The sequence below is a fragment of the Sarcophilus harrisii genome, chromosome 6, assembly GCF_902635505.1.
Source record: "Sarcophilus harrisii chromosome 6, mSarHar1.11, whole genome shotgun sequence".
Lineage (NCBI taxonomy): Eukaryota > Metazoa > Chordata > Mammalia > Dasyuromorphia > Dasyuridae > Sarcophilus > Sarcophilus harrisii.
This window is the reverse complement of record NC_045431.1, coordinates 13,705,422-13,723,439: the sequence shown is the minus strand read 5'-3', so window position 1 is coordinate 13,723,439 and position 18,018 is coordinate 13,705,422. Positions and strand designations below refer to the sequence as shown.

General features: G+C 35.4%; 1 protein-coding gene across 9 annotated transcripts in view; it reads left to right on the top strand.

Moving 5' to 3' along the window:
* The window catches only part of PPARGC1A (PPARG coactivator 1 alpha), a 739,235-nt gene extending 727,539 nt beyond the window's left edge, over nucleotides 1-11,696 (top strand). For all 9 annotated transcript variants that reach the window (XM_031942840.1, XM_031942835.1, XM_031942839.1 and 6 more), the window contains 3 exons: nucleotides 921-1,042; nucleotides 1,393-1,544; nucleotides 8,144-11,696. In XM_031942840.1, the coding sequence (XP_031798700.1) occupies nucleotides 921-1,042; nucleotides 1,393-1,544; nucleotides 8,144-8,247 (378 nt within the window). In that variant the 3' untranslated portion in view covers nucleotides 8,248-11,696. The remainder of the gene's footprint in view (nucleotides 1-920; nucleotides 1,043-1,392; nucleotides 1,545-8,143) is intronic.
* Nucleotides 11,697-18,018: the final 6,322 nt, after the last annotated feature.

Genomic DNA, 18,018 nt, shown 5'->3' with positions numbered 1-18,018 from the left:
CTTTAACCCTCTCTAGTCTATTGAAGTTTCATGCAGACAATTGCTTCTTTCCAGAAATCAAAGAATCACTTGTTATTTTTAAAATTAACCTCAGGCTACAAAAATGACTTTGCTATTTTTGCTGATAAAAATGTTAACTAACAATAGGTATAAAAGCCCAAGTTCTTATAAGTGGACTACTCTGTGACCAGACCTAGGGAAGCAAGGAGAGCTTTTCCCCCCACTGGCTTCTAGTTCATATTCACCAGGGCTTTACTCAGATGGGAGATATCAGTATCTGTGGGACATGTTTTTCCAGTTTGCTAAATTGATGACAAACTTTACAACTTTTACAAATGGACATTCCCTTATCTATTTCCTGATGAAAAGCAAACATATGGAGCCATATTATTTTTCCACAGACAGGCCATCAAACTAGTGATGGAAGAGTCGGTCTAGAGTTTTTGAGATGTAGTCTTGTTCTTTCTTTGACCTGGCCTAAAGATTTCAGTGGCATTGAGAACTCCTGATTCCAGTGGTCATTGCTCTGCAACAGAGTCTTAAAGCATTTTCTGAGGGAACTGAGGATGACTTATCCAGGTCACAGGATGACTTATCCACTGACACACAGATGTGTGTCAGTTTCCCTGGCTCCAAGACTCAAATGGTTTTTCAAGTCTTTATAAGACATGGAGTATTCCCATCCAGCATAAAAAGGTGATGTCTAAGAAAGAAAAAGGAGACAGCAAAGAAGGAAAAAGAACATCGGGGAAATTAGCATTTAAAACAACATAAACATAGTCAATCCATGGAAGGTCCTGCCTCCTTGAATGGAATGAACTTGACCTGTAAGCTCACACTCATTGTATATTTGTCTCTAGATACATGTATGACTTCCTCTTCCAGCACTTACATGAAGGCTTTTCTTGTTTTCCCTATAGGAAGAGCGTCGTGTGATTTATGTTGGAAAAATCAGGGCTGACATCACCCGGACAGAACTAAGGGACCGTTTTGAAGTTTTTGGTGAAATTGAGGAGTGCACAGTAAATCTGCGGGATGATGGGTGAGAAACTTCAAGATTATTTCTTGTTTAGAAGCTGACATTATGTAAAAAATTATGGCCATAAGATTCCTGGTATGGGAGTTGCCAGTGTAAGTGCTTTGAAAGATGACATGTTGAGTTCAAAACCTTATTTATTTTCTTTCATCCCTATTTATTAATCTTTCTAGTTGAGATTTCCTGTCCCAGAAAGAAGTATTTAGCTGCCTGACAGGACAATCACCCTGATAAATGGAGGCAGAGGTTTAGGTGTTGCAAAGGGAAGGGGTCTCTTGAGATAAAAAGGGTTCCGCTTGTATATGTTAATGCTTCGGAGCAGTCACTGAACTTTCCCCCCTTTTTGTCTGTTACAGAGACAGCTATGGTTTCATCACCTACCGCTATACTTGTGATGCTTTTGCTGCTCTTGAAAATGGATACACTTTGCGCAGGTCGAATGAACCCGACTTTGAGCTGTACTTTTGTGGACGCAAGCAATATTTCAAGTCTAACTATGCAGACCTAGGTATGGATTTTTATTGTACATGGGATGAGGACTACAGAATGTAAAGATCAGAATGCGTATGAATATAATCCATGGGCACCTGAGGTTAGACTTTAGCTCTGTCTTATTGGAGAGAGGATTTTATGTACAAAGCAACCTCAGAGGTGATGGGCTTTGGAAAGAAATCCATATCTTTCAGCTCTAGGTTCAAGTTCTCATTTTCTGTGTGGCATGCATAGATTTTTGTTAAAAATTAATAACTAATATTGAATCCTTCATGCAAATATAATATCGTAATTATTTGATCAAAATAGCAATCTCAAAATTCTTGTTTTCTCATCTCCCATATTCAATACCACTTGCTATGAATTACAGCTCATAAGGGAAAATATCTAGCTTTTGATATAAATATTCTCCTTTTCTCTTTATAAAGTTTATTTTTTTCCAACAGCATGTAAATCCCTGAATAAAAGGGCTTTTAAGGAGCTTATTCATCTCTAAGACTTTTTTTTTAAAGACTGCTACTACCAAGACATCTCACATAAATTTTTAAAAATGAATTAATGACTATGATCATTAAAATTATTGCACAGTCCTACACTAGGACATTAGCAATTTCTTGTTTATATAAAGTCTTCAGCCTTATGTAAGTGAACAAATGGTTATAAAATGTTGTATTTTCTTTTCTCAAACCAAGTGTTGTCTTCTTAGAGTAATTGACATAGGTGATGTGCATGGTTCAGAGTGAATTTGCCATAATTCACTTCACTGGCTTAAATAGATGGTTTAAAGCAGGAGGAAGGTAGCTGACTGTTAGAGAGATAGAAGGCTGGTGATGAAAATATAAAAGGTGGCAAGTCATTTGTTCAAATGTTGACTGATAAAAACAGGCAAGACAGATTGAAGTTTCGGGTTGATTTGACTTATTTTCTTCGGTGATGAAGGCCGAGGTGTTTCTAGTCTCTCAAAACTTGTAGAATTTCAAATAAGCTAAAGAAAGGGAGTTTTTAGAACATGATTCATCATTAGGAAAAGGAAGTGTGGATGGTAATCCCAAATTGTACTTGATTGTCCTTGAAATATTTCAAGAGTAGAATTTTTCCAAGTAGCTATTATCCTTTTCCTTCCATATAATAATAGAAATTGTTTAAATCTCTGCTAATCTAGATCTTTGTTTTGGGAAAAGTGTATCTGAGATGCATTTTCTAACCCACAACTTCTTGAGGAAGGTTTTTATTAAACACAAATGGTAAAGATATCTTAAGTGAAAAAAATATCACATTTAAAAGTAAAATAAAAAGATGTACCTGTGTTGGGGAATTTCAAAGATAAATATGCTTGCATCAGTTCTATTGTCTATATAAAAAAAAAAATCACATCAACAGTAATGGAGACAAAAGGCTCTCAAGTGCATTAGAGGCAAATAAAAACTTAGTCAATCAATAAGCACCATTAAGTACCGATGTAACATGCAGGAACTGTTCTAGGTTCTGAATATACAAATATAGAATTCAGATAGTCCCTGTTCCCCAAAAGCTTATATTCTACCAAAAAGATACAACATATTCACAGAGAAGTACCTAAAGAATCTATACAAAGTAAAATCTTGTTTAATTAGAACTCAACTAATAAGAACCTTCAACCAAACAGAGGTTTTACTTATGGTACATAGAGGAACAAGGTGCCATAAGCAGAAAACAAGATTATTGTTTATTGATGTTTAAAGACAATCCAAGGAAAATCTTAAGGTTTATAATCATTGAGCCTAATCTTAGAGACAGCATTCAGCTCTTCAATTGTATGTAATGAAAATTCAAATTCAAATTGATGATGTTGAAATACTACCAGATCCTAATTATCAACTCAATTTAATTCTTTGAATATTTATTTAACATTTATAAGTATATTAAATGTTGGAATTTGTGAGCAGAAGCAAAATAGTTCTTGCCTTCAAAGAGCTTAGGTTCTAATGAAGGTATACACTATGTAGACATAAGAAGTAAATTCAAAGTAGTTTGAGGTATAGTCAGGGGCAAAGCATTAACAAGTGAGGATAACAAGAGAGACTTGTAGGAGGTAGCATTTGATCTCATCCTTGAGGGCTGCTAGGAATTCTTAGATATTTGCATGAGAGGGGAACATATTCTAGACCAATGACAGTAGCCCATAAGCAGAAAGAAGATGCAAAGTTGCATAGGAGAAAAGCAGGCAGACCAGTTTGGCTAAAACTTACTGTTGTAAATAACATGAAATAAAACTGGAAATCTTGACTGGGGCAATATTAGAGAAGGCTTGAAATGCCAGATAGAGGAGTTACTTATTGATTTTAGAGTCAATAGTGAACCACTGAAGCTCCTTGAGCTGGGCAATGACAGCCATACCCGTGCTTTAAGAAAATCTATTTTAGCAGTTGTATGGAAGATGGATTGAAGAGGAAATTGGAGATGGGGTCAATCAGGAAGCTGTTAGAATAGAACACGTAAGAGGTGATGGGGGCTTAAATTATAGTAGTGGCTTAGGTAAGTGGAGCTATAGGGATGGATACCAGAGATGCTGTAAAGGTTCAGTTAACAAGACTTGGCAGTGGATTTGGATACAGAGAGCAACAGAGACTGAAACTTGTGTTTCAGTGACTTGGAAATTGTGAATCTGGTTAGGAAGTTGATTATTCTTTGAACAGAAACAGGGAAATTAGGGAGAAAGATGGCTTAAGTGGAAAGATAATGAGTCACATTCTGGATATGTAAAGATTCAGATTTGGCTATGGGATATGTAGGTGAAGCTGTCCAACAGGTTGTTTACAGGATAGTGTCACACAAGAAAGATGAGGGACAGATATAGTTTTGGGAGTTATCTGGCTATAAATGATAACTGATAGAAAAGTTGTTGGGATTATTAAGAGACATTATAGAGTGAAGAGGACCAAGGATAGAACTCTGGAGTATTCTCAAGTATAAGGTATGAGACAAAGATTAGTCTGTGGAAGAGCAGGAAAACTGAGAAAAAGAGAATTAAGAACTAATATTTACACAAAAGCCAAAGGTAGAAAGGATATCCAGAAATTAAGTGGTGGGAAATGGGGGTAGAGGGAGGTGTCAGTCATTTCAGATGTTATCCAAAGGTCAAGAAGGAAAAAAATTATGGAAATGCTAGTGGAATTAGTTAAGAGACCAATTGATCTGGAGAGAGTAGTTTATATCAAGTGAATGAAGTATACAAGGATATGCCTCAGCAGTTACTGGGACAAGCTTTCATTTCTGAGTGAGAACTCCTTTTCTCAGGCCTTAGTTTCAGATATGTGTATAAAGATATAACTATATCTTTATATAATTGTAATGCTATAATTATTACACATCAAAAATGAAAAAAAAAACTCAAAAAGGAGTAAGTTCAGTGATAGAAGTGCAAAAATAGTGAAAAAATGACATTACATTAAATTTTCTGCTAAAATGATTTGAGTAAACAAATGAACCAATTTTTTTTTATTACCATGTTGAACTTAATATTAAGAGATCAGAAGCTGGGCTTCAAGAGGTTGAGAATTGGGTGAGGAAGTAAAGGGATAAAGGGTAAGTGCCTTTTTGTCCTAGGAATTTTTCCATGAGAGGGCTGGAATCATCTTACTTGGGGATTTTTGTCATCAGTCAACCTGTAGCTGTGTTAGATGCATAGTACATATTTAATATAATCTGTATCCATCCATCCATCTATCCAACTATCTATCCAATTATCCATCCATCTATCTATCTATCTATTTATCTATCATCTTTCTTTCAAGCTGCTTATCATCGAAATAGTGGCCAACATATTCAAAAAAATTAATGATAAATTATTCCCACTTTCTTTTGGCAGAATGGTGCTAAATTAGAGAATATGAGATAAATTTTTTTAAATGGTCAGTATGTTGACTTATTTGTGCTAGACTATCAAAGAAAATATTGTAAGTCAGACCTCTTATGGAGTGAAGAGTGTTAGAAATACAAGAAAGAGATAAGGAAGAAAAGAAGGAAGGAGTATCAAAATGTTTTAATACCAGAAAGAAAAAATGATTTTGTTACCACCAGGTCAGATTTCATGTACACTTTAAAAAACATTTATAGAAATTCAGTTTTCTATATAATGTTCCTGTTTGTCCTTCTATTTTTAATCAATATATTCAGGTTTCTTGATTATTTAGTTAATAAAACAGACAATTTAAAAAAAGTAAATCAAAATCACACACACCTACTTTGACAGAACTTTTAAAAAGTTTAAACTTAACTAATTCATGACGTATCACAGATAATCACAGATGATCCCAGATTCCCTCTGAGGAATCTGACTTATGGTATTTTTCTGTTCTGCCAGTTTTGTTCTATGTAATGGCACAAGTGGAAGGTGTTGTTTCTCTATTCTTTATTACAGCTAAATTCTGATAGATAACTTTTCGCAATAACAAGTATTGACACTATACCTACCATTTTGATTTGATAACTGCTCCATGATTACAAGCTCTCGTTAAATAAAGAAATCATCATTTGGGAATAAAATCGTCCATTCATCTTTTCTTCACTAATTGCTTGTATTTTGGACTGGGCAAGAATATATCCCAGTAACCATTGGGACAGACTCCCATTGCTAAGGGAGAACTATTTTTTCTAGTCCTTAGCTTCAGATGCAAGAAGCTGTATTAAGATATTGTAATGATACATTTATCATGTCTCAAATCTCAATGACTCAAAAGAGGCCAATAAGTTCAAGTGATAGGAAAAATACAAAAAGAGTGAGAAAAATGACATATTTAAATTTTGTATTAAAATGGATTGAGGCTGATTGCTGAAGAATTTTAAAGATTATTCCCCACCACAGTGAACAGCATGTGAATCAGTAAATTATAGCACCAGGATTTCTTGGTATTATATTTTATGACTTATGAATAAAACATAATAGTGTTTATTAATATGGTTGGTTGAAAAAAAGTATTATGGTCAATGTTGTATCTGAAGTATTTCGTTTTTCTTTAAACATAAGACACAAAAAATGAAGTAGGGGGGGCCTAGTGGGAGGTATTCCATTCCTTTCTCTGTGTCAGGTCTTCTGATAAACCATATTACCCTTCACTGTCATGAGAGAAAATGTAACCCTTCAAGCTTTAAAAGACCAATTATATATAGAAACTGATACATATATACATATACATGTATATGTACATATATGTATATGTGTTTTATATTATTACATCATGTTATTTTATGTTACATTATTTTACATTACTATATGTTATGTTATTTTATTAAATGTGTTTAATTTATATCATTATATCATGTTATGTTGCATTATTTTATTTTACTATATGTTATATTGTATTTTGTGATGTGTTATATTACATTATATCACACTATATAATATTATATTATATTACATTGTATTCCCAGGGAAGGTGCAAGGGCTACAACCCAGGCCTGTAGAGAATCAGAATAGGTGTCAGATTTGGATTCTAGTTACACTTCAGTCTATAATCTATTTAAGCAATAATAATGATGATGTTGCTTCTGCTGATGATATAATATGCCTGGAAATCTTTCCTTCTTCATCTCCTCCCTGAATTCCTTCAGACCCCAGTTAAAATCCTTTCTTCTCCAAGGAACCTTTCTCAGTTCCCCTTAACACTTAGGATCTTTCTTCTGTTTCTTATCTCCAATTTACCCTGTATAAATCTTAATTGTACATAGTTATTTTCATGTCTTCCCCATTAAACTGGAAGCTCCTGAAGAACAGGGATTGTCTTTTACTATTTTTTGTATCCGTATTGCCTAGTATAGTGACTGGCAGCTAGTCAATAGATGCTTAATAAACATTAACTGACTGACATTTATGTAGCATTTTAAGATTTATCAAATGGGTTTTTCACACAAACCTGTTGTGATATAAATGTTATTTTTATTTTATAGATGAGGTTTTAGAAATAGGTTAAATACCATCTTTAGAGCAGGGGGTGGGAGAGAAAAAAATTGCACAATAAATTTATTATATATTTAAATGAATAACAATGGATTTGTAGTTTCATGTGCAATCATCTCGGTTGTTGTTGTTATATCATGTTATGGAAATGCTTGTTTTGTTCCATAAATTTAAAATAAATAAATAAACTTTTAAGCTAAAAAAAAGAAGTGGTTAGATGTTTGCTCAGCTGTAGTATTAACATCAAAGCTGGGATTCTCCACCCAACTTTCTTTCTGTTATACCATCTTGCTTAGCCTTTTAGAGAGTAGGACTTGTTGCCCTTTTTGGGTCTGTTTCCTCAATAGCTAGCCCAGTGCCTGGCATATGGTAGGTGCTTAATAAATGCTTAGCAATTGACTCATTCATTTCAATTCCCCATTTGAAATACAGGGAGAAAAAATACTTGCTTATCCTGCAGAAATGGTATAATCATAAAAGAAAATGAGTTAACACGTTCTACCTGTGTCACATTATCATCGTGCTTCGCACCCAGTGGCTAATGGGTGTTTGTTGAGTTGAATGAACATTATGATGATTGTAAATATCCAGTGAAACAAGTCATCTCGTCCTCGTGTTCGATGAGGTTTTGACAGTTGTCCAGGAAAGCAGCTTCTGACTTGATGCTAATTTTGTTTCAGATTCACACTCGGATGATTTTGACCCTGCTTCCACCAAGAGCAAATATGATTCTCTGGATTTTGATAGTTTACTGAAAGAGGCCCAGAGAAGTCTCCGCAGGTAACAAGCCCAGAGGCTGAGGATAATGGAGGGATGGTGAATACCTCACAGGACATCACGTCCTTCAATACGGACTCTTGAAAGTCATACTAAGGAGTTTATCCTACTTTACACTCTCTGTACAAAAATTAAAAAAACAAAACAAAAAAACAAAAAAAAGGTTTACATGAACACGGCTGCTCATGAGGGAAGAGGCCAAAGGGACATCCAGTAAGCACATGTTTATCCATGGGGGTTAGCTTTGCTTTCCTGGGATGACAGTGGAGGTGGTTGTGGTGTTGTGTGTGTGTGTGTGTGTGTGTGTGTGTGTGTGTATTGTATGTGTGTGAGCACGCAAACATGCGTGTGTATGTGTATATCTTTGTGTTTGGGGGGGATGAGGGTTCAAGCAATGACTGGAGAGAGTGCAAATGCAAACCATTTGAAGCGACAGCAGTTCCATAGAGAGACACTTAAAACCTAGAACTTCAAAATGTCCGTGCTGTGTCAAAAAAGGAAAACTAAAAGGAAAAAAGCAAATACACCACACATCACCCTCTGCTGACCATGGGTGATACCTGGGCTGCAGCTGCTGAGCTCTTGTTTTTTAGAAAGAGAAAATACAAGCAAACCCAGCCTTCTCTGGTGTTGTAATGATGAGGTGACAATCCTGAAGAAGCAACGGGTCCCACAGACCTAACATCCTCTCTCTCTCTCTCTCTTTCTCTCTCTCTCTCTTTTTCTTTTTCTTTTTCCTTGTTGACCTTGGAGCCTGGATGGAAGCATAAACAGCGGGCACCGGAATACTAAACCTCTTAACATTTTGAAGTTTTCTGTAGTCCATCCTTTATCCTGACACCCATGTAAATGTCCCAAATGTGGATCTTCCACAGCAGATTTTCAAAGCCTTGTCAATGGTCACACGTGCAACCTGTCGGCAGTCCTTTCTGATGAGCGGACACGATGTTACGTTATTAACGAGAGTTGGGTAGAACTATCTGGGATGTTTTCAGATAGTGAGTGTATTTACTACATTCTCCAATGTAGTTAAGTATTTACAGATGTTCAATGGAGTATTTTTATTTTGTGTACATACTCTATGACGATGTTCTTTTTTTGTTACAGCTATGCACTGTAAATGCAGCCTTCTTTTCAAAACTGCTCAATTTTTCTTAATCAAGAATATTCAAATGTAATTAGGAGGTGAAACAATTATTGTACACTAACATATTTAGAAAGCTGAACTTATGCTTATATATATTTGATTGTAAAAAAAAAAAATAAAAGACAGTGTGTGTGTTTGTTGAGTGCAAAACAAAAAAAGAAAAAAAAATACAAACCGTTGCTTTATGCACATCCATCCCTTCTTTGGTGAGCTTTGATCTAAGCTTCTTGTCAAGGAAAATCCTAGCCCCCCAAAAAGGTATTCACCACTTCTGCGATTTTTTCACCACTTCTGCGATTTTTCCCCACATTTTCTTGTCGCTTGTTTTTCTTTGAAGTTTTATACACTGGATTTGTTAGGGGGATGAAATTTTCTCATCTAAAAATTTTTCTAGAAGAGATCATGATTTTATGTAAAGTCTCTCAATGGATAATCATTAAGAAATGTTTTTATTTTCTGTATCAACAGTAGTTTTGAAACTAGAGGTCAAGGATCTTTTTAAAATGCCGTTTTGTTTTATTTTTTCGTGATTTTAATTTGATACAAAATGCTGAGGTAATAATTATAGTATGATTTTTACAATAATTAATATGTGTGTATGAAATCTATCTTTGAAGCCAGTATCTCTCTTCATTGGCAGAGTTCAAGAATGGTATTTATCTATATTTTTTACAGTTATGCATCCTGTATAAATACAGATATTTCATTCCTTTGTTTACTAAAGAGACATATTTATCAGTTGCAGATAGCATATTTATTATAAATTATGAGGTGGCAAAAATAAGAAAGCCAGTGGAAAATGTAATACCCAGGATGCATGACACTTCAGGTTCGAATTTTAAGCACTTCATTTGGGAAATTCAGCTTCTGCAGAAGCAATGTTTCTACTTGCACTAGCATGGCCTCCCAATGTGACCATGACATTGTTCTTGATGACATTGCTTCTTCGAAATTAAATGGAAACTTCCGAAAACCTCCATCTTGAGCATCCGGATTTCATCTTGAGTGTGGAGTCCCTAGAGCTGAATCACTAAAGTCTGGAGAATGTATTCGAGTTTATAAATTGATATTCGATTACTGTTTGGCATTCATGACTTCGTTTTTAAAAATACGGTATACCTCCCTACTTAATCTTTCTGTTCTCTCCCCCTCCCCCAATGCAATCTTATAAAACTGATTTCACCCCCAGGCTAATGCAGCAGATTTTGATAGCTGCATTCATTTATCACCAGCAGATTGTGTTCTGAGAGATTCCACTGTCTGTCCTGTCGGATGCTTGCTTGACTTTCTGGCTTCTTATTTCTAAGTAGATAGAAAGCAATAAAAATAAAAAAAAAATTAAAAAAAAATAAAAACTTGTTCACTGGTTCTGCGTTACAACAGTAACACCTTTATCCGCCTAATTCTTATTGTTCTGTAGGTTAAAATGCAGGTATTTTAACTCTGTGTGAACGCCAAACTAAAGTTTACAGTTTTTCTTTTTGAATTTTGAGTATCTTCTGTTGTAGAATACTGATAAAAAAGACTATTAAAAGCAATAAATTATTTTTAAGAAATCAATATTTAGTATATCATATTATGTGTTCAAGGACCACCAGATGCATTACCTATTTTGCCTTTAAATTTTTGTGATCCAGTTTTAAGTACATTTTCTCTTTTGCCCTGAATTGCTGACATAAATATTTTTTTTTTTTTATTTATTAAAAGATAGCAACACAGACCTTATGTCATGGTTTAATTTTTTTCCCCCCACTGGCCTGATGAATATTCTTTCCATGAAGCTAGCTTTCCTCCATGGACTTCAAATTGCCTATAAAATTAGCGCAAAGAAAGGATCACTAAACCATCTTAATAGTGCTTTTTATATCTTAAGCAGACACTGTGGGTAGCCCATCGAAAATGTAAACTATGTTCCCTTTATTTTTAAGAGAACATTTCAAACGAACACATGCACCACATCATTATTGGAGGCCCATTTCAGCATAGATGTATATGTCTTTTAGATGAACGGTGTGCTCTTGCTTTCATGCTGTGGTAAGTATCACATCTGCAATATTGGTAACTAAACTGGTGCTTTATACGTGTGGGCCTTTTAAAGAGTCCTAGCAGAGTAATTCCAAACTAACACAAACTGAGACTCCAAAATAAGGCATCTTCAAATCGAGGGGTCAGGGGAGGGGGAAATCGATCTATGCTAAATGAGTGAGAACAACAGCCGGGCTATCAACACCCAAGACAGAATGGAGAGGAGAGAGTGCTCTACTAGAGCATGATGGTTGGGTCAGTTGAAAAAAAAAAAAAAAAAAAAAGAAAACCTTGTAATGCCTTTAGGTGTAAGTTTACAGTAGGTAATGATTATGTGTCCTTTGTGATGGCTGTAATGAGAACTTCAATCATTGTAGTCTAAGATCTGATCTATAAATGACCTAGAATAGCCATGTAATATAATGTGATGATTCTAAATTTGTACCTCTGTGACAGACATTTTCAATAATGTGAACCACTGATTGGATGGAGCTACTTAAAGATTTGTAGGTGAAAGTGTTATACTGTTGTTTGAACTATGCTGAACGGGGAAAGTGAACTATTAGTTTGGCCCTCAATGGGCTATTTTCCACCTGCCAATTCTACATGTACTGTTGTGGTTTTATTCATTGTATGGAAATTCCTGTGATTTTTTTTTTTTTTAATGTGCAGTACACATCAGCCTCACTGAGTTAATAAAGGGAAACGAAATGTTTCAAACCCACTTCTGTTTTCTTATTTATCAAAACTAAACCCCTGACATGTTTCTTAGATTGGGGCACATTTCTTCTCTCATTACTGTTCTATTTCTCCCTCCTCTCTGCCACTTTTCCATACTCATAGTAGGACTTCAGCTTTACTATAACATACATCTTACATAGTTTACCAATTTTTTTTAAAGACAGAACAAAGGTAGGCACAGAAATTTTTAAAATGAAGTAAAATAGGTGAAAATTGACATGTAATATTCATTCAATTTTATTATCATGATCTGGGCAAAACGTATTTTTAGGCAACAATCATTGCCCCAAGGGAGAATATAGCTTTACATTCAGCTTAGGAAAACATTCTACTTAAAACATATGGAACTTTTCTCAGGCATTTATAATGTACTTTAGTCTTTCATTCTTCCATCATCAGGTTGAATCTGGGACAAGTTAATAGCTACCAGAAAGTTATGGTTATGATGACTTGACCCACATGGAAAGGAAGTAGCTGTTGAAGTTAGGGCAAATGAGCAATGTTCTTATCCCTCTCCTCTGTTTTCTAGAGTTAGCCCTTTGAAAACAGGGCTGGTGTTGACTTTAATCAGTGTGGCCAACCATATTTTCTCTAACAAAAAGAAGGTTCAGAAAACATTGCAAAATTGACTTGATTCCTTTCCTGACTCAATCATACTGATTTCTAAATCACACATAGTATCTCATCCTTCTGTTGGTATCATGGTTGGACTTTTTAATTTTCCTGTCTACCTTAAGGCCGTTGAGGGAAGAGAGAAGAAAAGAAATCAAGGTTTTGAGGAAGACTTAGTTATCTGAGGAGGTCTTGAGACATCTTCTAAGTTTCCTGTGAAACAAGTTCTCTCTCACTTCGATGTTTTGAATGGCAAAGTTATCACTGACATCAATGTCAGGCGAGTAAAATAAATCAGAGTCTTGATACAGAAACAATCCTTGACTTAATTTAGGAGGCCATCAAACTAAAAAGCCATCAAACCCAATAACGTTATATTGACATTGAGCCCAAATTCTATTTGGGGGCATAAAGAGGGTTATCCTTTTTGGCTCATTAGTTTATAGTACATATTATTTGTGGTATTTTATTTTATTAATGTCGGTGTTCCGGGCTGTCAAGATATAACTCAATGTTAATTATAAATACGTTTTTGCCAAATCGTACTCAATTGCTATATTTATTCTACACCTGAAATTTAAATAACCCACATTGATATCTTTTATTTTCAAGCATACTATACATCATTATAAATCAATCTTCTCTGCTTTATCAAACAGTAGAAAGCAATAAAGAAGGTCACAAATAGTACAGTAGTTCCTCGGAGGTTTGTAACATTATGATTTAAACCTTAGAAAGATTTAATCAAAAGCCGAATTAATCCCTAGAGGGAAAGATTCTATATAGATTCTATTGATAGACTCAGTACAGCCCATTTTCATTTTGCTAGAATGTGTTTGTTAATATATTGGGACAAAAGAAAGCTTCTCCAAGAGAGATGTCCAAAGTATATTTTGGAGGGGAAGGAGTGATAACGTGCAATCCACAGCTCCCTGTTATGTTCTTCTCTTCCATTTAAAAGCTTCCCGATCATTGAACTTGATAATGATCCCCCTTTTTTTTTAACCTGCATAATCTATTTAAATGCTATTATGCTTTTGGATACATATCTGCCCTCTTGTAAATGCCACATTTTAGTCAAGCTCTTAGAATGTGTCACTCCCACATATTGATTTCTAACTTGCCCTATTGGATTCACATGGTCTCGTCTTAATAAATTTCTCAGAATTTATAGTCATTGGAAAATGGAGGATAGAGTTGGCTATGAATATTTGAATTGACAGAGAGTGATTCCCAGAAACAGGGGTGCAAGGTAGAGTCTGGGGTTAACATTGTTTCTCTGTGTCCTTTCCAAACCCTTTAAATTGACAACATTCATCTTATCACCATCACATTTGCAGGAGGAACAAATTTTAATTAATTAGGGGGAAAGTGTGAGAAGTTTTAGAGAAGATCAAAAGATCCTATGTTCTTTTTTTCATAATTAAATAAAATTAGAATGATTACATATGCACACCAAGTCTTTTTTATAGGGGGAACAGATTGTTTTGTCTTTAATTTATACATATAGCACTTACTGAATGTGAATAGTGTGATGTTTAAATCTGCATATTGACCATTTTCATATATTTTCATATATTATCTTCTATTAATGAAGAAAGTAAATTATTAGAAAAATCCTGGGGTGACTTCCAGGAACAAACTGTGCTTCAACTTGGTTTGGAACATCAGGGGCATTTTGCAGAATTATTATTAGTTTTCCTACATAGTTCTTCAGTGATGGCTTTTCAATGAGATGAGGTCCAAGTGAAATCCAGAGTTAAATGAAAAGGAAAGATATTAAGTGGTAAAATCCTAAAAAAGCTTGTTAAAGTATTTCATTGGAGAACATTTATTTTTGCTGATAATAAATACAAAATACTTAAGCTTTTATCTCAATGTCACTACTTGATAAAAACAATAAAATTTAATTACATCTTATGAAATCATATACTGAAATTGTAGAAATTATCCTGCATCCCAAAGCCAGACACGTAAGAAAATTCCAACGTCGTCTTATATGATTGACTTTGACTTTGGGGAAAACAGGTACCCACCTCATTTATACTAATGCTTTCTCATTTTGCTTTGTTACTTTTCTTACCATTGCTTGGCAGTAAACTGAAAAGTCTGGCTAAATCTTAAAACATGATGTTTTACTTGTTCTTGGTTTGACCATTTAGCATTATTAACCTTTTAATCATCTGCTTGAGTAATGTATCATATTACCTAGAGGCATTGCCCTCTGCTACCCCTTGCCTATTTGCTAACAGGAGGCTGAGTGTGTGCATGCTATTATGGGATAATGATTAATTACTCACCTTCCTAAGGTAGTCTAGGTTACCAAACTGGTCACACAGTCTATGATGTGAACTTTTAAATCAAGGAATTTTACAATCAGCTATAACATTTGGTTAATCCAACTATATTGGGCATCTAAGACTAGCAATCGTTCTTTGATTAGTTTTCTTTTCCAATGAGTCCTTGCATGGAATAGAACTTGCTCTTAAATTTAATCTGTTTTATCTGCTCAGAACCAGGGCGACTAAAATGAAAGAAATCCCATCAACTCTCCAGAAATTGTATCTGCATGATAACCAGCTCCTGAATTTGGATCAATCATCTGAATAATTGAATTTTTCACTTTTTAACTATAGGTATAGTAACATATTGGTGGAACCTACATGAACCTGTCAGATTATTAATAAATGTAGAATATCATTTTTGTCCCATGATACCACTGGCTCGTTGACCTTTCTTTTAGCATAATGCATTCTGATGGTGATAAAGATAAGGATGGAGAGTAAACCAAAGGGGAAAATGCTCAGTTGTTCATTAGATAAAATATCAGTTTGGGATAAAGTTTTTAAATTTAATATACCAAGTCAATCCATAGAGTTTTGTTAAACTTCAAGTAATTGCTATAATCAAAACAATAAACCTCTTGACAGTCTTTCCTGGATGCTATCCTTGTATATACCATAATTGCTGAGTTCTAGGTTAATTATCTTCTTGGATTCAAGTAGCTGGAGCTTTGGTGTGAAAGGTGTGTTTCCTGACTTTCTCTCTCCAAAGCCCATTCTTAATGAGAAAATTCTCCGCCTTCCTAAAATTCAGCAGATTTCAAGCAGGGGCATTCAGATCCTCCCAGGTCCCTACAACCTACATTTTAATATCTTCTTTAAAAAAAATAAAGGGGGTAGGTGGATGGGGAGGGAATCTAAGTGGTGCAGATAGAGCACCAGCCCTGAAGTCAGGAGGACCTGAGTTCAAATGTGGCCTCAGACACTTAACACATCCTAGCTGTGTGATTCTGGGCAAGTCACTTAATCCCAATTGCTTTAGCAAAAAAAAAAAAAAAAAAATCCATAAAATTGATCAGCAAACTATAGGTGGATCACATGGTCTGTTGTATTTAACTATTGGTAAGGTTTGCCTGTCCTTTCCCGGATGGAGCCTGACTCATTTTTGTATCGCTCCCAACCAGTGGTCTTTGAACAAAAGGGAACCATAAAAGCTCCATTGGCAAGAATGTCCACGTGGTTCTTTGAGTCCTGCTATTTAAATGGCAGTATGTCTGTAGAGCCAGAGATCCTGACAGATCAGTGATCTAAGATCCCAATCTTCCAAGATCTCTGGGAGTTCTAAATAGATGCAATATTTCCAAAGGACTATAGAAATATTTGGCACATTGCCACACAGCCATGAAAATTAACACTGATCCTTGTGTTTTCTTTCTTTTGCCATTGGTTTGAATTCTGCGTGTTTGAAAGGAAACATTTCAGTTAAGATGCTAAACTAGAAATGCAGAGATAAAAATGAGACCATCCACAGTCTCAAAGCCAGGCTGCCTCTCCCTGACCCGGAGTCACACTCCATGTATCATTGCTTACAGATCAGAATACATATGGAGTGTGCATGGGTTAATAAAAATCTATCCACCATTACCAGAGAAACAGATTTAGAACACTCAGTCTTTCTAATTACCTTATTGGGTAATGCAAAATATGTAAATAAAATTTTCATTTGGCTGTATAACCAGTTGGTAAGAGTAAAGGCTCTACTCACTTCTCTGCTGTGAGATAAGAATGACCTATACAGAATTAAAGAACACTAAAAAAAAAAAAAAAAAATGCATCAAATGCATTGCAGCTGGGTGAGTTTTCAAGACTACACACTGAACTTGCTCTTGGACTGCTGGTATCCTAGCCCCAGACCTGAAAGACAAGGAACAATGCATAACCTTGATAGAAAGGGAATAGTGCAGTGTAGTCACATTGTCATACCTCCCTCCTTTTGGTCTGGCATTTCATGTAATCTCCGAGTGCTAGTTTGACTTCTGCCTATTAAGGTGGAAGTCCTGGGTGATTTCACCTAGTAAATCTGTCTGGTTTTCTCTCCACAGTTCTGTTCCCTTCATATCATTACTGCCAACACCCTCCTCCCTACCCCTCCCCTTCTCCACCTTGCCTAAAGATAGAAGACCTTAGCTTTTCCCTTCTAATATATCACCTAAATCCTGTATTTCTCTTTCTAGTTGGGTTGGCTTGCTTGACAGTGCCCTTGATGCTACTTAACCAGAAAGAGATATTAATCAGTTGTCAACCTTAAAATGAACATCAGAATATTCAGGAGATGGAATTGGTTATTTTTCTGCAGCAAGTTGGTAAAAAGTAGGGAAAGTGTTCTTAAATGTCCTCTCCTCCACGCCACTTCTCTGCCTACCCCCAGGAGGCTAATGCTCCTCGGCCTCTCCCTTATCTAGCTTGGATCCCTAATGGCAAGAACACCTTTAGGCTCAGCCTCAGCAAACTACTCCCATTCCCAAACCCAACCAGACCTCTCCCTACCTTAATTCTAGTTTTGCTTCAATGTCCCCACCCCAAGATCTATGGAAAGTCTGGTAAACTAATCAATTGCTATTATGTTAATATGGCACCACACCCTTCTAACACATTTGCATTTTAATGAGTATTGTTCAATGCCATCAATCACTAGGTAGTCTATAGAACCTAACTAGTCTTTATGCTAAAGAGGGAAAGGACTAAATAGCCTAAAGTGATAATCTAATCTAATTTTTTTTTTTGGATGTTAGGCTAGCTGGAGCTCTTAGAAATCAAATAGGGAGCTGAGATCAAGAGAGGTTAAGATACTTGGTCTAATATAGATAGACAGTGGTAGAGTGAGGGACAATTTTAATAACAAAACAAAACAAAGATACAGATCTAAGAAAAACATTATTTTAGAATACTCCTACCCCCTCCCCCAACCCAA